This window comes from Taeniopygia guttata, chromosome 15 (assembly GCF_048771995.1).
Source record: "Taeniopygia guttata chromosome 15, bTaeGut7.mat, whole genome shotgun sequence".
NCBI classification, from domain to species: domain Eukaryota; kingdom Metazoa; phylum Chordata; class Aves; order Passeriformes; family Estrildidae; genus Taeniopygia; species Taeniopygia guttata.
Window position 1 is genome coordinate 12,243,785 of NC_133040.1, and position 20,490 is coordinate 12,264,274.

Here is a 20,490-nt window from a genome sequence, read left to right on the forward strand (position 1 = left end):
CTCCCCTCCCCTCCCCTCCCCTCCCCTCCCCTCCCCTCCCCTCCCCTCCCCTCCCCTCCCCTCCCCTCCCCTCCCATCCCATCCCACCCCACCCCTCAGAGCCTCACCAGGCGCTCGCAGCTCAGTGCAAAGTCTCAGTAAACATTTATTCGAAGCTTTGCCACAATTAACCTTAAGTTGATTTGTGAAACTGGTCTACAAATACTGAACTACGGAGTACATGGTTTGGATGGTCCGATAAAGGAATAAATAAAGGCATGTAAAGCTCTGTAAAAAAGAAGTCTGGTATATTGTAACTAGTTAACAGGATTACCAGAAGGATCTCGTATGTGTCTAGGATCAGAAGTGAACACACGGCATCTCTTCAGACCAAATCATTTTTACATAAACAGTTGTACAAACTTAAACACTGTAATCATAAAACCTGATGTACAAAACAGGATGTGAAATCACTACCATCAGTGCCAACAACAAGTGCTACCACAGCAAATAGAACTTCTGAATAAAAGGAAAGGATTGGTTTTTACATGTGCTGTCATCACAGGTCGATGGAATTATCCAAAAAGTTTAAAATACATGCGGATACAATAAAACCTTTTATTTTCCAACCCAGACAAAGAGAACTCATGGTCACTTAACACCATTAGCTGCCAAATACAGATCAGTATGTGAGGCAAACCACACTTAAACACTTATACATCACCAAAGAGCAAAGGTTGATACTGGTCTATTTTCCACACCGACGATGCAACGACGAGTCTGGAGAAGCAAACCACGTGAAGGAGGTGCTACAAGTACAGCACTGAGCTGCACTGGGTGTGTACACTGCACTGACACCCAAACCACCAGCACTGAGCTGCACTGGGTGTGCTCACTGCACTGTGACACCCAAACCACCAGCACTGAGCTACACCCGGTGTGCTCACTGCACTGTGACACCCAAACCACCAGCACTGAGCTGCACTGGGTGTGTACACTGCACTGTGACACCCAAACCACCAGCACTGAGCTGTACTGGGTGTGTACACTGCACTCTGACACCCAAACCACCAGCACTGAGCTGCACTGGGTGTGTACACTGCACTGACACCCAAACCACCAGCACTGAGCTGTACTGGGTGTGTACACTGCACTGTGACACCCAAACCACCAGCACTGAGCTGCACTGGGTGTGCTCACTGCACTGTGACACCCAAACCACCAGCACTGAGCTGTACTGGGTGTGTACACTGCACTGTGACACCCAAACCACCAGCACTGGAGTGCTCTGCCAGAGGGGAAGAGCACGGCAGGATCCCAGAGCAGGCAGCTCAAAACCTTCAGGAATGGCAACACTGCAGGATTCCAAAGCAGGCAGGTGAAAACTTTCAGGAATGGGAAGAGCACTGCAGGATTCCAGAGGCTGGGTTGCAGACCAGGCATCCAAAAACCTTCAGGAATGGGAACACTGCAGGATTCCAGAGGTTGGCTCCCAGAGTAGGCAGCTGAAAACCTTCAGGAGTGGGAAGAGCACTGCAGGATTCCAGAGGCTGGCTCCCAGAGCAGGCAGCTGAAAACCTTCAGGAACAGGAGCACTGCAGGATTCCAGAGGCTGGCTCCCAGAGCAGGCAGCTGAAAACCTTCAGGAATGGGAACACTGCAGGATTCCAGAGGCTGGCTCCCAGAGCAGGCAGCTGAAAACCTTCAGGAATGGGAAGAACATTGCAGGATTCCAGAGGCTGGCTCCCAGAGCAGGCAGCTGAAAACCTTCAGGGATGGGAATACTGCAGGATTCCAGAGGCTGGCTCCCAGAGCAGGCAGCTGAAAACCTTCAGGAATGGGAAGAGCACTGCAGGATTCCAAAGCAGGCAGCTGAAAACCTTCAGGAATGGGAACACTGCAGGATTCCAGAGGCTGGCTCCCAGAGCAGGCAGCTGAAAACCCTCAGAACCCCGGTGAGTTCCCGATCCCGGGCAGCCAGACCCATCCTTGGCGCCTGTGCCAGCTGCTCACACAGGGATGGGCTCTCCAGTGGCACAGGAAGGTCCAGGAGCAGGATCTGTCCTGCAGGAGCAGCCAGGTGGGGCTGTCCCTGTGTCACCTGTGCCCCAGCAGGGCACCACGGACGTGGCTGTTGCAGAGCTCCATCAAGTCACAGCAAAAAGCTGAAGCTACCAGGGTTGTCCTGTGCTGTCCCCACCTGGGACAGGTGATGCTGCTGAGGGTTGTCCCGTGCCATCCTTGCCCTGGGACAGTGACACTGCTGAGGATTGTCCCGTGCCACCCCTGCAGGTGTCACCCACAGGTGACACAGAGCCCTGCCTGTCTCTGAGATGCTCTGTGGGATACAAAAGCAGTGCAGCCACAGGCACGGGTTTCTAAAAAACAGCAAAATCCTCCATGGATAAACTAGATGGCCCAGTATGGAAAACACTTGTAAAAGGTATTTACAAAAGTTGAAAGAGATTAAGTACAATACCACATTCATGTCCCCAAAAGCGCTTTCACTACAGTGCATGTTTAAAAATACAGAGCATTTTTAAAGTATATATTTATATATATATATGTATATATATGTATATATATATATATATATATATATACACATATATATAAGATTAGATTGTGCTTTAAAAAAATCATTACTTCTGAATTTGACTAACGTGAAAACTGAGTGCTGGGAAAAATACTGATTAAAAATACCCAATTTTATATATACTGCTTTTCACATAACATTTTGCTATACATGGGATGCAAGTAAATATAAAAATACAATTTTTCAAGCAGCAGGGTGATCGAAATAAAGAGTATCAATATAGGAGGGCTGATTTTACAAAACTAAGATAAATGATTAGAATGAGACAGGGAGAAACTGTAATCCAAATTAACATTTCTATAATACTTTCAAAGAAATCTTTATCATAGACAACTCTTAATATATAAATGTTCAGTATTTTTAACTTTAAAGTTAAATATGGATTACACAAAATACAATCTATGCAAACTGACCCATGCACATTGTCCTAAGGAGGCGATGGAGCCACTGACACGAGCAAGGTTTGCAAACTTTGGTCCTCAGGTCTCAAATTTGGCAAAACACATCAAGACCTGACAAGCTTTACTAGTCAATTCCTAATTTCCAGGCTGGCGTTTCAGCCCAGCCCTCTGTGCACAACAGTAGGGAGAACTGAGTCTACAGAGAAGACTCTAATACTATGGAAAATGAGCTGAAAAAAGGAATTCACTGTAATTTACATTTTCAGCTTGACAAAAGGGACTATTTGTTGCCATAGTCCCTATCTGATCACAGGAAAGATTTTAAGTTGTGACAACCAGTTATTCAACAACTCTAAGCCATGTACTTGTTAATAAATGGGGTGCAGGGGGATTTACAGGTGACATAAAAAATTAAAACACATTCCAACCGTGCCAAGTGCATATGAACTTCAACCGTGTTGAACCAAAGTGATCACCAGGAGTAAAGGCCATTAACATGGATTTAAAAATAACCCCCATGGAAATGCCACACACAGACCCAAAGAGGTTAGGCAAGTAATACACATATTTCAAGAACATTAAACTTCAGCATCAAGAGAAAAATAAATTCACCCCACAGTTACATTCAGTTAAGCATCACATCCAGCTTTGCCCAGTGGAAGAACAAGCTGCTCCAGCCTGTCCCACCAGAGCTGGCACTGGCAGGCACACCTGGGGAACCTCCTCCTCCTCCTCATTCCCTTCCTTGGTAGCCAGGCCCCATCCCAGACCAATTTTTGTTGCGTTTTTGGATGTAGTTGTTCGTTTGGACCCTATGGAATATGGAATGCTCCAGCTGTGCTCCATCCTACCCCTCGTGCTATCAGAACTGTGCTCATCACTAGGGGCAGGTGCTTCCCTTCCCTCCTCACCTCTGTGTTCTTGGGTGCTGCTGTTTCCAGGTGAAACCACATTCCAGCCTTCCTTCCCTGAGGTTACCTTAGTTTCAGTAAACTAGCACAGCCAGTGATGCCCTACCAAGCTCGTTAGCTCTAAGAAATACAGAAATCCTGCAAAATAAAATCGCTCCAAAGCTCCACGGCTTTGAAACAGAACCGTTTCCTACACCCTCCTCTGAAAGGTGACTCGCTTTTCCCAAAACCTAATGAGGACATAGACTTCAAGCAAAAAGCTCCTAAAAAACTATTGTAATTTTAGAAAAAAATCCAGATCTTCCTGAAGGTAATTTATTGCCGCTGATTGGTCCTGAGAAAGCTTTAAGCAACAATACATTTGCACGTGTTTTATCTGCTGCCTTTTCTGAGAAGGTATGCGGGTCCTGAGATTAAAAACCATGTTTTAGTCTATGTACTTAAGCCTGGAAAATGCTTCACTGTGCAGATTGAATATGAATTACAATTTGTCACGCTACATCTTCCTTCTGTGCCAATTTATTAAAGCAGATTTCCTTCCAGACACTAACAAATTAAAGTTCTTGGGATGAAATGCAATGATAAAATGCCACACGTGTGCTTCCTCACATTGGACTGGCATTTAAGGACTTCAGAACTTCCTTCTCCCTCATTCCCCACCTCCTGTTAAAAGCTATGGTGTGAATTTTTTGGCCTGGATACCAGAAAATTCCTCATCTGATACTCTATGAAAGGCAACTTCAAGGCAATGGAATAAGCCAACACAAACACAAAAACATTCACAACTCTGAAGAAAAAATATGGACCCACAGCAGTTACTTCTCAATGGAAGTGCTTGGTAGCTTGAGATTTTTTTTTTTCTTTTTAACTGTTAGTGTCAAATTTGCATATGTTTAACTCAATTTCAATATCTGAAAGACTACTCAATTTGCTTTTATAAAAACTTTACAAAAGATGTTTTTAAATGCTTGTAAAAGTAAGCGTTTATCTACTGAGAAAATTCTAGTACTGGATAAAACTCTGAATATACAGCTGAATTTTGTAAATGTTTTTTCTTTCTCCTAGAAGTCTAACGGCTGAGTGTTTAACCTAGATAAATTAAGTCTTAGACACGATGAAAAGTTATAACTTCGCACACTTTTTACCATGTGATGTTTTGTTGCTTTGTAACTTCGGATGAGACAGTGCTTAGGATTTTTCCAGAGCTGGTGCAGAGTGGTCAGCAGGGGCGGGTTCATTGCTCGCTGCCCCTGTCCAGGTTCTCGATCACCCTGGAAAGGCGGATGTTCAGCAGTCTGATCTGACTATCCAGGTGATCCATCTTCTCCTCCAGGCTGCTGTTGCTGTTTCTTCTCCAGTAAAACCCAACCGGCCCCGTCATGAAGTAGACGGCCACGACGAAGCAGAGGGGCAGCACGGCGTGCTCCGGGTCGCCCTCGTACTTCTGCAGGATGTACACACAGGACAGGGTGAACAGGGCCACCCTGGCGATCCAGAAGAAGCGGCCGAACAGCATGTGCAGCAGATAGAAGAAGAATCCAAGGAAAAGAGATAAAAACCAGTAGGCCAGTAAAATGGCACCGATCAGCAGGAGGGCGCGGGTCGGGTTGTTGGCAATCGCTGCTGGGCTGAAATAATGAGTCAGGTTGGAGGCTGAAAAACAAAGGGAAATGTGCAGGGTGTTAATGAGCGTGGGCTGAAGGTGGCATGGGGCAAACACATGAGCACAGCTCCAAAGGGTCAAATCCCCACAGCAGTGGGGTCACGGATGTGTTTTCTAAAGTAAAGGGTAAAGCTGGTTCACCTACTTCTGGATGAACCTTCTTCAAACCACTGGCTCAGCTCCAGCGATTCAACTGAATTCAATCCAGCAAAGGCGCTAAAGGCTCTTTAAAGACAAACCACTGTAGAGCCTGAGGTCAAAATTCATACTGGGGCCGCAGATCCTGCTTTGTCAAAGCTACATTCTAAAGGCTCTCAACTGCATTTTTCTTTTCTCTGGTCCTCATTGAGTTCCCTGCACTGCTCCTGGCTGTGTGAATCCATTTAATGATGACACCAAGGAACCAGCCGTGACTGGTAATTCATTCTCTACACATCCTGTAGATACACATACAGAAATGGAATGGTGGGGTTCAGTCTTCTTGTTTGAAGATACTAACAGGAAAATCAAAGCCATGTGAAGCAGAGACACCACTGATGGATGTTTAAGCAGCATGATAAAATGTAACTGTTTTCCCATTCGCTTGTAAACACTGATACAGGCTGAGACAGTTCAAGGGTGAGCAGGCATCACACTTACCATCAATTCCAAGAACATCTAACAAATCAGTCCATATTCTCCAGAATGTGTCCATTAATACATCCACCCCATTCACAAACCTCTCTGTCAACCTTGAGAAAAACTGAGAAATAAAATTGAAAATTAAAAAAATCCTCAATTCCTAAATAATACTTTGAGACTTATTTGTCATGGGTAGAATTATAATTAATTAAGCAAGAATTGCAGATTATTTTGTAGTCCCCACGGTAAAAATGGTAAATCTGAATTTTTTTTAGCTCTGTGAATCATGAATTTATGCACTGCAATTATCGTTACTGTAGATATTTTGGAATGTAAATATATACGTTGGCAAGACTTAAAAATGCACTTTATTGGCTTTACTATCGTTTTGTAAATTAGAGAAAACCCTATGACCAACAACTAGTAAAGCAAACCAAAGAATTAGGTTTATCGAGCAACTGAGAGATGTCCCCAGCAGTCTCAGGTGTACTCAGAGGTCAATCCAACAGCATTTATTGCTGCCTGAGGATGGCAGGCACGGAGGAACGCACAGCTCCCATGCCCACGAGCACAGGATGCTGCGGACAGCGGGGATTTCAGTCGGCCTGCCCGTCTCCCCACTCACACCACCTACATTTAAGCATTTAGCCGCGATTTCCCCCAGTTTGCACGCCTGGCCTCCCGTTTTTCTGCTGCGCGCCGGGCCGAGGCCGCGGCCGCTCCAGCAGCGCGGGGCGGCGGAGGCGCGGAGCTGCGGCCGCACCGCAGCACCGCTGGGGAGGGAGGAGAAGCTCAGCAGCCGGACGGGGAGGAGAGAGGCGAGCAGCAACCTCACCTTCTGCAGGGCCCGCACGTTGTCCTCGCCGAAGAGGCCGCTGACGCCCTGGTAGAGGCCGCTGGCGGCGCGGCGGAGGCTGTTCTGGCGGTCGGCCCCGCGGCTCCGCGCCGCCCGAGCGCCGGGCCCCGCCGCGCCCAGCAGCAGCAGCAGCAGCAGCAGCAGCAGCGCTCGGAGCTGCACCCGCCGCGCCGCCGCCATGGCCGCCCCGCCGCAGCTCCGCCCGCCGGCCGCAACGGCCCCTCACGGGCGGAGCTCCGGGGGTGAGGAAGTGACGGGAACGGCGGCGGGGCCGGGAGAGGGCACCGGGAAGGGCCGGGAGAGGGCTCCGGGAAAGGCCGGGAGAGGGTTCTGCTCCTCTGGGCTGGGCACGGAGAGCGCGTCCGGAGCGCTGTGCCTCAGGGTGCGGCGTTTCTGCTTGTCAGGTTCTGTGCTGCTTTGGGGTGTAGTTCTGAGCTTCGTGTTGGTAAGCTGGATTCTCTGGATAAAGCAATTCCTTCTCTAGCTGGGCACCAAGGATAAATGATCCAAATCTCAGCCCCAAGAGCATAAGCAATGTGGACTGAAGAGAGAAAAACGAGAAGGATGGACTTTATGAGCTAACGCTACAACTGGATAATTAACTCCAATACGCAAATGGAGCAGAATTTACAAAAGTCTGAGACCCCCTTGACCACTCGTCTTTTTTGTGACCATTTTTGGGTGTAGCCCTAGCTGGGCTCTTGTGCTGCCCAAGGCTGCAAATGGAGCAGAACTTACAAAAGTGTGAGACCCCCCCTGACCACTCGTCTTTTCTGTGACCATTTTTGGGTGCAGTGGTGCTGCCCAAGGTGGATCCATGGAGGAGATCCTTTTAATAAATCCCTGCTTTGTTCTGTAACTCCATCTAGCCTCTGTTCTAGATCAGCCTTCTCAAGGCATCGTGCCCAGCTCGGGGCTGCTGAGTGCAGGAGAGATAAGGAGCTGCTGGACAGGGTCCAGCAGAGGCCACAAAGATGATTTGGGGTTTGGAGCATCTCTTAGGAGGAGAGACTGCGGGAGCTGATTTTATACTCCATGTTCTTGATGTTTAAACCGTGTGGCTCAGGCTAGGACAGGTAGCTGAGTAGACATTTAGAATATAGACATCTCTGCTCTGGCCTTTTCCCCAGTTTTATTCTGGCCAAAGCGCTTATTTTCACATTTAGCAGAACAGCCCAGACATCTCAGCATTGTTTTCTATTTGGCCCTGGAAAAGGATGGGCCCACATCCAGGAAGGTACTTAGGATTCAATTTCAGCAGGATATAGATGCTTTATATATTTATAAAGGCTGCTTTCATTTAAGTTTTGCTGATCTGTTGATACCTGTGTACAGTCTGAAGCCACATGCTCTTCCAGAACAGGTTGGTAGCTGATTTTTGGAGGTATTTTGGAGGTTCTTATGAGGTTTCTGGTTATCTGCCCTCAATTCCACATTGTGCTCTGAGCACACGCTAAATATCAGCTTCTGGGGCATTTCTTGCATGTTAAGAGTCTCATGATACAAAAAACCCTGATGATAATTTGCTGTCATGAGTGTTGCTTTCTGTGCCTGGTATAATACTTTGATTTGCTTCAAGTTGGCATGGCCTTCCCTCGTGCTGCTTATGGTTCAATGGGTTATTTGTGCAAATATTTCTCTGTGTGAATGTCCATGGTGGAATCCCCTCAAAATCCCTTTTCCAAAGTGCCTGTTGTTTCTTCCCATCAATTCTTCACAGAGTTCCAGAGGCCTGTGGTAGTGGCTGCCCTTTGCAAGAGGTCAGGACAATTTGGGAAACTTTCCTGGTATTTCATTGATATCATGACTTGTCTCAACGAGGCCGTTTCAGGTGTGCTTATCTCTCCAAATACCCAGCTCTTATGAAATTATGTGGTATTTCACCCTGCTCTTTTAAATAAACCAAACAGTGTCTGCTCAAATAATCCATTGCATCATGGCATGAAACACAAATCTCAGCCACACTCGACTTCTTAATGAGGAGAGCTGGGAGGTTTCTAGAAAGGTCCTCTGGTGAGGGTCTCACTGTACAGAGGAGGCATGAGTGTGCTTCTCTGTTTCTTCATCTGCACTAAAAACTCTGGTTAGTTGTCTTACTCAAGAGAAAGGGATTTAACAACAATTTGAGTAGTGTTTAGAAAAAATTGGGGCCTTCTAAGGGTATGAGTTTTAGCAGATCTCTTTTTATTTTTCATCATTATACTCAAAAAAGTATGGCCTTAAAGGAAGCCAGCTGATGTTACAGTTCTTAACCTCACTGACCCTTGTATTTCCATCTTTGCTTCATTTCATAGCCTCAACCTGTCATAACTGATCTCTTTATGACCATTTGTCATTTTAGGCCTTTTTTCCTTAATGTCCTCCCCATTAGGTTTTTCTTGCAATCTGTCAATGTTTCTTTTCTTCTTTTCTCTTTCCCTTTCCCTTTTCCCTTTTCCTTTTCCCTTTTTCTTTTTCCTTTTCCTTTTTCCTTTTCCTTTTTCATTTTTCCTTTTCCTTTTCCTTTTCCTTTTCCTTTTCCTTTTCCTTTTCCTTTTCCTTTTTCCTTTTTCCTTTTTCTATTTCTTTCTCCTTTTCTCCAAACACCTTTGATTTTGATTCTGGTTACTTGTACTCCTGACACCATATAGAGCTTGCAGAGATCATGAACATCAAATGAGCCAGGAATTTCTTATTCTTGTCCAGACTCATTAACCAGCTGGCTGATGCTCTGTATGCAGGACTTAAAAAAAAAAAAAAATCAAAAATCTTTAGATATCTTAATCTAGTTGTTGGTTCAAGGGATCATGGTCAGGCCTTGGCACATTGCAAAGATTGCCCTGAGGTATTATTACAAAACTTTTATCTGATAGATTCTGGCATTTCATCAGTCAGTTTAGTCTTGCAGGTGACTCCAGGTTACCTCCGAGCCCACAGCGGGGTAGTGCCATCAGCAGCATTATTGCTGCTCACCAGCTCTGAAGCATCTTTTGAACAGCCCCTAATCTAATCTGAAAGCATGATTTCATTTCTACCCTTTTATTACTATTAGAAGGCATAAGGCAAGGCTTAAAAAGATTTGGAAATGGACAATTCCAGTTAATCTTATTGAGGCTATTTTCCTCTGGCTATCCTAATCTAGTCTCCAAACTAATTGCAATGGTCACTGCAGTCCTGTTAATGCCCATTTTCTCATTAAAGGTTTGTTTAATTTTCCTTCTTCTGCTTTTTTCAAAATCACTTTTGAAAGAGGGAAAAACTGGTGTGGATAAGGGAAAACTGGAATGAAAGCAGGGAACATGGATGCATAACCCCATTTGAAGAAAGGACACAATAGTAAAACTGCTGCTAATAAGGAAGAAAGTGCTATCAGGCTTTCCTAAAAGCCTAGTTTTAACAGCAAATCCATCATCCCCCTTCCTCCCTGAGCTGTAACCGGGTCAGTCCTTTCTAAATTACACATTTTTCAGCTTTGATTTTGATTCTGGTTACTTGTACTCTTGACACCATATAGAGCTTGCAGAGATCATGAACATGAAATGAGCCAGGAATTTATTATTCTTATCCAGACTCATTAACCAGCTGGCTGATGCTCTGTATGCCGGACTTTTTAAAAAAAATCCAAAATCTTTAGATATTTTTCTTAAAAGCCCAGTTTTAACAGCAAATCCATCATCCCCCTTCCTCCCTGAGCTGTAACCGGGTCAGTCCTTTCTAAATTACACATTTTTCAGCTCAGCGAGAGGATTTTTGGATCCCCTTTCAGGTGATTTAGCTGCTCATTTTCTTTGGGTAGGAGAAAGCGGCGGTTTTGCTGCTGCTTTTAGGAGGAAACACTTGGCAGAGAGGATGTTTGAGACATTGGAACGGGCTGCTGGGGAAGGTGGGGGAATGAGCGGCCCTGGATGTTCCAGGAAAGGTTGCACGAGGCTGCCGTGGTGTGATTGACAGGGTGGTGTTGAGTCAGAGGTTGGACTCGATGGCCTCAGACGTCTTTCCCAGCCCAATCAACTCAGGGACTGAGTTTTTTATCCTAAAACGGGCAATTCCGCCATCGCCTCAGCGCTGAGGGGAGCCGCGCAGCGACCCCTGCCCCAACCGCCCAGCGCCATGAGAGCGCTCCTCTGATTGGGCACACCTCCCGCTGATCCGGCCGCTCATTGGTCGGCAGGCAGAGAGGCTTAAGAAACCTCTGCGCCGATTGGTCAGTGCTGGCGTGCCGGGCCAGCCGCGAGGAGAGCGGGCTCTGGGCTGATGTGGGGCCAGGCGCGCCGCAGCCAATCAGGTGCGGCGGCGTCGGGGCCGCCGTGCCCCGCGCGGGATCCGTCCGCAGCGCGGGCCCGCCCGGCCCTGAGGGGCGGCGGCGGCGGGGTCACGGCATGGACGGATGGGTTATAAATGAAAATTTGTCCAGCCAAATTAAAATTAAAAAAATTTAAAATATTTATTTTGCAATCAAATTCCATCTAGCCACAAGGAAAGAACAGTGCCGAGCCCGGGGTCGGCGCTGGGTGTGCAACAAAGAGGTCAGGCTCAGCAGAGGTTTTCCTCCATGCCCACACACCTCCATCCTGGCACAAGAGGTTTTTATAGGGAAAATTCTGCCTGAGGCCAAGATTTCGGCAGTTAGTCTTTTCTTCCATTCAGAGTCTATAGGTTAGTAAGATTTTCAATTTTGGTGATGAGGAAGAACAATTCAGTGTCTGGGAGTTGTTGAATCCCTTGATGAAATACACAGGTATTGCACTCACATGTATCTGCCCGAGGATTTCCATGAGATCCATCTTGCGTCGTTCATGCGATGATCAGCGCCTGGGTGTCCCCGTATTTCTCCAGCCATGGCCCATCTCCCATCTCCTGGCCGAGCCACATCCTTTTACCTGTAAATCGGGTTTCGACATACACCAGGTTTCGCCTGTGAGGGTCAAGAATCGTGGGGGACTCCGAATACAAACGCATATACTCCAACAAGTCCCTTTTGGGTTGTGAAGTGTTTATGACACTAACAGAGCTTTAAACCTGTGTGGGTGCATCCATTGCTACATGACACGCGGGCAACCAATATAAGTTATCTCTTCAGCAGGTTGGAGAAGATGGATTCTCCAGGCAGTTCCCCCAGAACAGGCTAAAGCTCCCAAGGCCATTGAACCCTCTGGCAGCTGGACACTGGAGCTCCCATCCTGCCTTCTCCCTTATCTCCGTGCTTGGCAGGTGTCCGGCCGCGGATTTCACACTTCCACTGACCTCTGAGTGCTGCCAAGGCGAGGGAGGCATGTCGGGCAGATAATGTGTTCCCATTCTGCCTCCCTGAGTCTCTTAGGCTCTGGGGAGAGTTATTTAAAAATACATCAGATTTAAGGTCTGTCTCGAGGCAAATCAAAACTGTGGATTGTTTAAATCACGTTTTCATCACCTTCAAATTCAATAAAGGAGTTGTATTCTGGTAGCACAAAAATCTGAATGACATGCAGAGCAAGCATACAATCTACTACACTTACTTTACTTTCATATACAGTATGTCTGCATAATTTCCCATCAAATTCCCATTTTTGAGGTTTCCATGAATTAGAAGCAAAACCATGACCTTGAAAATAAGTTACATAAGCAGCATGGGTACACTGTGAATCGTGGAGTCGTTTAGGTTCTAAAAGACCCCTAAAGATACGGACTAGTGAATTTCACGTTAAGTGCTTTATTCCAACCAAAATCGGTTGCTGCAAAATCTCGATGGTCACTCGCAAAGCCCACATTCAGAAAGCAGAGCAGCAATATTAAGTTTTAATCCAAGGCGCAAGCGGTGTAGGCTGGGAGCGTTACACAAGCGCAGCTGCGATGGCGAGGCCACGGAGAAACGCGTTTCTCGCCTCATTTTTGGGTCAAAAACACTTGTTGCTACTTCTTCACGCTTTCTCGGGGGAAAAACAAACAGAGCGGCGGCGATTTTGAGGCGTAAAGCGCCAAGTGATGGTTCCTCCCGGTGCCGACGCGGCGTCTGGTGACCTTTAGAGGTGACGGGGACTGCGGGGCGGCTCTCGGGTGGCCGCTGCTCCATTCATCCCGCACCTCCCGGGGCTGCGGCGCGGTGACCCCGCTCTGCCCGGGCTGTCCCCGCTGTCCTTCCCCGCTGTCCCCGCTGTCCCTCCCCGCTGTCCCCGCCGCCCTCTCGGCGGGCGGGGCGCACCGCCCCGCACTTTTCTGTGCGGCGGAGGGTTACGGAGTGATGCGATCGCTGTCGCCTTTAAAGCGTGCGCACGGAGCGGAGCCCGCAGTCAGCGGCGGGGCGCGGCCGGAGTGCTGCGGGTCGGGCCGTGACGGTGCCTGAGGGACGCACGGTGCTCGCCTCGCTCCACTGCCGCCGCCAGCATGTCCCGGGAGCCCGAGATTATGGAGTCGCAGGTGATGTGGGAGCCTGACACCAAGCGCAACACGCACATGGACCGGTTCCGCGCCGCCGTGGCCAGCAGCTGCGGGATCCGCCTGGGTGAGCGCTGGGCGGGGGCCGGCGGGCGCTTCCCGGGGCCGCGCTCGGGCTGTGCCTCCCCGGGGTGTTCTCACCGTGGGCATGGGCAGCTGGGAGTGAGGCCCATCCGTGTGCCGGTCCCCGTGGGTGCCCCCCGGGCATGTGGGCACAGAGCTGTGGGTGGGATGCTCTGCTGGAGCCCCAGGCGGAGGCCTCGGGGCAGCATCCGCGGGAGTGGAGGTATGTGCGGATGGGAAGGGCAAACAGCCTTACCTGCGGCTGCTGCTGTGGCTGCTGCAGCCCGGGCAGCGCTGCCTGCCGAGGCTCCCGGTGTGCGGCCAGCAGCGGCACCGGAGCGGGATGTGGGCAGGCGGGATCGCTGTAAGCCTTAGCGTGATCCTTCAGCAGCATGTCAGAGTGGAGTTATGGTCCTTTCAACGAGAAGAGTACGTGTCTTATGACAGGTACGCTGGGAGGTGAATGGTGATGCATAGAAGCTGCTGTGCATCTTCCACGGCTCTTGAGCTGCCATCCCTGCTTTGTGCTTGTTCAGAAATACCTGTGTGGCTGTGAAGGTGTGTGTGGTTCTTTGACTTGGAAATAACCTGTTGCCTCTGAAATGAGGCCCGCTTTGAGCAGGGGTTTGATGTCCTGAGGTGTTTCCATCTCCAGAGTATTGTTTTTTCCATAAGTGCTGGCTGTAGGTTTCCGTGTCTCCCAGGCTGTCAGGATTTAGTGGTGCTGGGTAAACTCCAGTGTGTGTAGAAATCAAACCCTTCAGTTCTGACTAGTTCATTTTATATTGTTTTCACTGAGTGTTTGGGGCTGCTTGTGTAGCTTTCCTGTAATCATTTTCTGATGAAGGGTGAAAGGAGTAGTTTTGGCAAGTCGCTTGGAAGTTTGTCAGTCTAGTCTGTGTGTCAGTGGTGTGAGCATACAATCGAGCAAATGCAGTTTCAGATGGGCTGCCTGTGTTTATGGCTGAAACAACCAGAACTCTTTTCATCCCACTGGGAAGTGGCTTTCTCTGTCGGAAGGTGGACTCCTGTGTATATTTAGAAACCTTTGTCAGCTTCCATTAGGCTTGCACTGGTGCTTGTTGGCGTGAGTGCTATTCACAACAAAGAATAGATGCTCTCCAACATTAAGATGTGGACTCTGAGGGCAATATGGTCCCTTAGACAATGGTTCTGCTGGGCCCTGGAAATGTAATAACAAAATGCAGTGTTTGCTTGCTGAGTAACAGGCCTGTGCCCTGAAGGACATGCATGCTGAAGCTTATTTGGAACAAACTGTGCTGTAAGAAACCAAATTAGTAGTGACCTGCAGCTTCTTGCACGTATCAAATGATTTGGAACAGGTGGTACAATTGGGTTTTGAAGGAGGAAGTGGAAAATTGAATTCTTTTTGTGTCAAGTCTTATCTCTGTGCAGCTGAAGTGTGGAGTAGAGGGTAGTGATGAGTAACTTTGGAGAGTAAAAAGGGTGTGTAGAGGCTGGGATTTGGGCAATGTGTGGATAAAATCTGTGTTATGGAGGAGAGTCTTTGCCTTGTCTATCAATAATACCAAGGGGATAATCTCACTGGGATGGAAAGGACAGGCTGGGTGGGGAAACAGTTAAGCAGGGGCTAAGTGTGAGTAACAGTGCAGAGATGGTTTTGAATATTTTTCTTTTAAAAAGCTGGAAGATGTTCTCCTTGTAGAAAAGGGATTGCAAAGATGACTTTTGCAGCAATTGGCTGGATAACAGGCTGAAAAACCAGAGATAATTGGTGAAAATGCCTTTGAGTGGTTTAGCTGAAAGCATCAAACAGGGAACAGTTGGCAGAGCAGGAAACTTACTGTCACTGATGGCAGAAACATTTAATTGGTTGCTGGCATAGCTTCAGATGCTGTGGACACGATGAGGGAATGTCACTTCCAAGCTTGCAGTGGGAATTGGCTTCAGTTATTCATACGTAGAACTGTTTTACACTAAATTCAGCATTTAGTTTGAATTTTGGGGTTTGTTATGCGTGCTTCAGGTTACTCCATGTGCCTCACAATCAGGTAAGACTTCAGCTGCTTATTTGCATGTTCTTAATGACAGGCCATGGTTTTAATACTTAGCTAGTAAGCATATTGTTCAACTTCATTCATGCTGTTTCAGCATGAAGAGGTGCGCTGCAGTTTGTCAGACTTCATATTCACTGAAAATTAGATGTACTTCCTGTGAGTGTTGTTGATACCACAGTTGGATAAAGAGTGCCTCTAATCTCTGTGTCCCTGAGCCATCTGAGGCCTTTGGCCCCAGACTGGGACCTTGCAGCAAACATCCCTTGTCAGGAAGCCTTGGTTATCTTTTGCTGTGTGAAAGTATCCTGTTGATAGATAGGAAGTGTCAACAAGCAGGACTTGTTTCATCTTCAGTTGCACTGATGGGAGGGGGGTGTTATTAGAAAAGGTCTCTGTCTCTGTAGTGGCAAATGGCTCAGGACAGTCAGGTGAAGTGATGCCATTGTTCAGGTGTGCAGGTGGACTCTGCTGGTTCTGCAGTCACTTGCTTCAAGCAGAAGTGATCCTCTCCGTGGTCAGATTTATCATCCTAATAGTTTTGACCACACATTTTCTTTATTTGGGATATCCCTAATTGTAGTTTGTGTTGATCCCTGTAATTCTCTGCATAATGCTGACACGTATCTCTTACTTCCAGCCAACTATGATGATTTATACCAGTGGTCAGTGGAATCCTACTCAGACTTCTGGGCAGAATTCTGGAAGTACAGTAATATCATCTGCTCTCGCCTCTACGATGAGGTAAGTTCACTGTTTATCTTGCAGCAAGTGTAACACAGAGAGGAAATAAACTGATGCTACAATCAACCTTTTGACCTCTTCTTGGAACTCTGGGAAGTGATACAAGGAATTGGCCTAGTCCTGAATTTCCTGGTGTGGTGGATGGTGGTGTTCTGTTGCTGGTACACTTTAGAACGGTGAAACCCTGAGTTTTGTTCTCCTAAGCAGTTCTGTAGTGTCCTTGTGCTCTTGCACACCTTGTCATTCCTGGCTGCTTGTGGAGAGTCTGCCATTGCACTGCCTTAGGGTTGTGCTGGTGGAATATCATCCTGGTTTTGTAAATGCTGGCATTCTGTCAAGCTCATGTTTGCCTTTCCTGAGTCACTTCGCCTGATAAGCACATGTGCTGCCCTCTGGCTTTGTAGAACTGGTTACAGAAGCTCCTGCAGTCAGGTGCAAGCTTGAAATATCTCTGGGGGAATGGTGGTGGTTGAGCACAAGCATGGGTGGAATACCAGACAGTGCCACAGAGTTCCTTTGGAAGAAAGGTGACTCTGCAGATCTTGCCAACGGAGCCCTGGTGTGGGATATCAGCATCACCCTGTGGTTTTCCATCTGAGGGAGATGTTGGGCTATGAACACCTTGATGCAGTGGAACCTTCCTGGGATTTAGCAGGAAAGACTGGGCTTGTCTTAATGCCTGGAGTCCATCTGTTCCAGAACCCCAGAGTAGTGGCAGTCCTGCAGAGGGGACTGGCAAGTTTCTTTTGACTTTTCCTGTTTTACTGATTTCTGTACTGATGAGATTAGATCAAGTGGTTCTTCCTGCCTTGGAACTACGTGCTCAGAGGTCTTACTTAATGTGACCCACCCTTCAGAAGAGTGAATGTAGCAAGAGTGTAAGAACTAGCCTGCTTTGAAGTGTGTGGTCTGAGCCCTATCAACACTTAAACTTTACATTTTCTGTAGATGCTAGTTCAAACTCTGGGAACTGTCAGAGTAACTGAGCTGGTCTCTAGTAGCTAGAGGGCCAAAAAGTTTGATTTGAAGTTTCTTAGAGATTGATCCTGGCTGTCTGCTGGAAATAAGCATTATGTTTTGAAGTAAATACAATTTTTAATGAAAGAGAGTTGACTTTCGTTCCCAAGCAGTGAAACAGCTCCTACTTCCATTTCTTAAAATGACTTGGGTCATTCTGAGAAAAACTATAAAGCCTTGTGTACAAAGAATAGAAGCAGCCAGGATTTTATTTAATCCTAGTAAAAGTTCTAAGTATGGGATGTAGATGTGCTGATGTTGCTCTGTAGCAGTTGACATCTGTCACCTGTGACACGAACAGAGGAACTTCAATGAGCAGAGCTGTGCTGGCAGGGCAGCACTGGCACTGGAAATTCAACTTAGAGGCAGCTGGTTTTGAATGAAGGATGTGTCTGAATTTCTGCTTTTGCTGTGAGAAGCCCCTGACACCTGTGGAGGGGCCTCTGAGGGAGGGATCAGGTTGTTCATCTGACAAAGTACCACTGCCCAAGCTTGAATTTAACTAGGAGTCACAGGTGTTAGCTGGGCAGAAAATACTGGAGTGTGAGTCCAGCTCCTTGTTCTTGTGGAGCTCTTGGAAGCTCTGGGAAGGATTTTTTTCCCACTTCAAAAAAATAACCAGTTATTTTGGATCTTGTCCTGGAAAATGTTGGAAACATTCTGCTCACTTCTCTTCAAGCTGAGGAAGTCAGAAATGAGTCAGTTTTAAGAGCAGCTTCTAATTGCTGCAGTAATGTATGTTAGTATAAAAATCATTTGTGCAGCCTGAGTTAATATTGATGTTATAACTCAGTTCTTGCCAATTGTTAGGAGCAAAGAAATCCGAGCTCCCTCTTTTAGAAAATATGTTTGAAATAAAGTAATGCAGTAGTGCACTTCTGCGTGAGTTTAGCTTAAGAGTTAACTTTAATATTGCCTCCAGTATATACATACCCTGCTCTCAAAGCATAAAACTATTGGGTTTTCTGGAATGGGATGTATTTTGGTGCTTGCTTGGGTTTCAGAAGAGCCTTTCACTTGGGCTGAAGGAATGCTGTTTCTGTAATGTATGTGCAATCCATGAGAGAGAACCTGAGGGTATTAACTGAAGCTTGCAAAAACTCAACTCTAAAGCTTCTATTTAAAGATTTCCAAAGAAATGTGCTGCTGAGCAGCTGAATCACTAAGCAGAGGGACATTTTGGAAGCAATTTAGACCTCTGGCTAATGCTAAGGGACTCTTTACCTATCAGTGTTATTAAAGCTAGTCTTAACTGGGACTTATGAAGGGGTATTTAATATTTTGAGGCTTAATCAGTTCAAGATGGGGGAAGTTTTTTCAGCTGACTATATTTTTGGATTATTTTTCATTGCATTCAATTCTTTGCATGTCTTAGTCCTAAGTGGGGAGTTATTTAATACAGGTTTATGAGGTTGTTGGATCATGTTAATCCTAAAGAAATGGAGAACTTGAATAAAAAACTGAGACTTTTCAGTTACATTTGGCTCTACAATTAACTATTTTGAATTACCAGTGTGTGAGGTGCCCTGTGGCTGTGGTGGGGAAGGGTGGATGCTCACACCTTCCAAAGAGGGAGGCTGGCTCAGGGTTCAAATGTGCTGTAGCTCAGTCCCTGTTTGGGCTGTTCCTAGGGGCAAACCCTCTTTTCCTGAGTTCTGTGTGCCTCTCTTGCTCTGGATATAGTCACAATGGTTTGTTTTACTTGTTTGCTAAAGGCTGGTCCAAAGGTAGAGCTGTCAGCAAGGAACTTTCCCTGGTTTTGTTGTAATGATGTGTTTGCACGTGATTGTTGACAAATAATTAAAATTTCCAGGCCTTTCATTACAGGATCAGTGTCTGTTTGTCATCTCTAAGCTGGGAGAGGTGATTCTTGCCTAATAAAGTCTGCAAAGAGCTTGGAATGGATGAGTTGACTCTACACAATGCTGTGAAAAAGCAATTCTGTTTGATTTCTCCAGGAATGTGTTTCTTTCAGGTGGTGGATACGTCCAAAAGTATTGCAGATATCCCTGAGTGGTTCAAGGGCAGCCGGCTGAACTATGCAGAGAATCTCCTGAAGCACAAGGACAATGACAAGATTGCACTCTATGCAGCAAGTAAGGGAAATTAATGCCTTGTATTTCTTTGCTGCTCTCAGGACTAGGCCTTATGAAACATGGAGCTAAACTGGTCTGGATGAGGAGAAAAAGGGTGATAAAGTCAGTAACACTGCACAGTCTGTGATACAGTTCTGTAAAAAAAAAAAGCTGGGAATATAGATCTGGAAAATCCTTTGCAAGTTTAAATGAAGTTTTCTTAGAATGTGCTCAGCTGCATTGAGGTAGTGGAGGTCATGCTGTGTTTAGCATCACTCAGTGTTTGAGGTATTGTTTCACATTTGTCTTTCACACCTACTGCTTGCCTACAGGAAGTATTTTGGCACTGTAGCTTAATAATGTCTCTTCCTATCCTTTTATTTTGGGAATACTGAGAGCTATGTAGGGTTTAGGCAGGGAATTAACTCTGCTTTTGGCACCACAGAAACAACAGTTATGTGCTTGGAAGACTTGGAATTTTACTTTTCTGGAGCACTAAATCTCAGTTAATTTTTGTTATGCAAAGATTTGAGCCTAGTAAAATCTATTTACACTCATAAGGATGGTCATGTTAGGACATAGAAGAGACTTTTTGTTGTCTGCTGACTTTGGTAACTTTTAAAACATGTTCTAATCCTGGTTGGGTGAGATTAACTTGTGTGCAGGTGTGTGAGTGCTTCCTTAGGGAGCTGCATTTGGGGCTTCCCTTTGCTGGACCTAATCCTTACCATGAGACTGACCAAGCAGTGATGCTTCTTAAGAGCTTATCAGTGAGCAATGAAACCTTGCAGCTCCTCAGTAGAGAAAATGGTGCAGGACTCTGCATTGATTGTGTAGGTGTTAACAATCTTAGTTTGATTTTAGTGACATGGAAATCAGTTTTTTGAGCTACAAATAAATTGTTTTGAGACAGCTGTGTGAGACAACAATCACAATCTGCAAGATTATTGCTGGAGAAATACTTATCAGCTACATTTCACTAATGTAGTTAGAAGTATTGAAAATATTGAGGTATTGCTTTCATATTTATTAAAATCAACTACCAGTTCAATGAGAATGGTGAGATCTGTGGCCCAGTTTTGTTGGAGTAAGAACTGATCTGGTAAAGTCTGATGGGAATGAGGTTTGTAACCAA

General features: G+C 46.4%; 2 protein-coding genes and 2 long non-coding RNA genes across 4 annotated transcripts in view; 2 read left to right on the plus strand and 2 right to left on the minus strand.

Annotated features, from left to right (window-relative positions):
* Positions 1-121: 121 nt before the first annotated feature.
* Positions 122-3,648, minus strand: LOC140685163 (uncharacterized). Its single transcript, XR_012058450.1, has 3 exons — positions 1,860-3,648; positions 1,620-1,808; positions 122-1,317 (listed from the first exon to the last, which is right to left on the minus strand). It is a non-coding gene; the product is annotated as an uncharacterized lncRNA (long non-coding RNA).
* A 1,088-nt stretch (positions 3,649-4,736) lies between these two features.
* BRI3BP (BRI3 binding protein) lies at positions 4,737-7,216 on the minus strand. The gene is given in 3 exon segments (NM_001245784.1): positions 4,737-5,540; positions 6,190-6,292; positions 7,007-7,216. Coding segments are annotated over 2 exon segments (474 nt in total). The 5' UTR covers positions 6,245-6,292; positions 7,007-7,216; the 3' UTR covers positions 4,737-5,121.
* On the plus strand, positions 7,127-7,886 carry LOC140685164 (uncharacterized). Its single transcript, XR_012058451.1, has 2 exons — positions 7,127-7,269; positions 7,432-7,886. It is a non-coding gene; the product is annotated as an uncharacterized lncRNA (long non-coding RNA).
* A 5,339-nt stretch (positions 7,887-13,225) lies between these two features.
* Positions 13,226-20,490, plus strand: part of AACS (acetoacetyl-CoA synthetase) — a 37,515-nt gene continuing 30,250 nt past the window's right edge. The window contains exons 1-3 of the mRNA XM_002188690.7: positions 13,226-13,487; positions 16,160-16,263; positions 19,256-19,376. Coding sequence (XP_002188726.1) covers positions 13,370-13,487; positions 16,160-16,263; positions 19,256-19,376 — 343 coding nt within the window. The 5' untranslated portion in view covers positions 13,226-13,369. The remainder of the gene's footprint in view (positions 13,488-16,159; positions 16,264-19,255; positions 19,377-20,490) is intronic.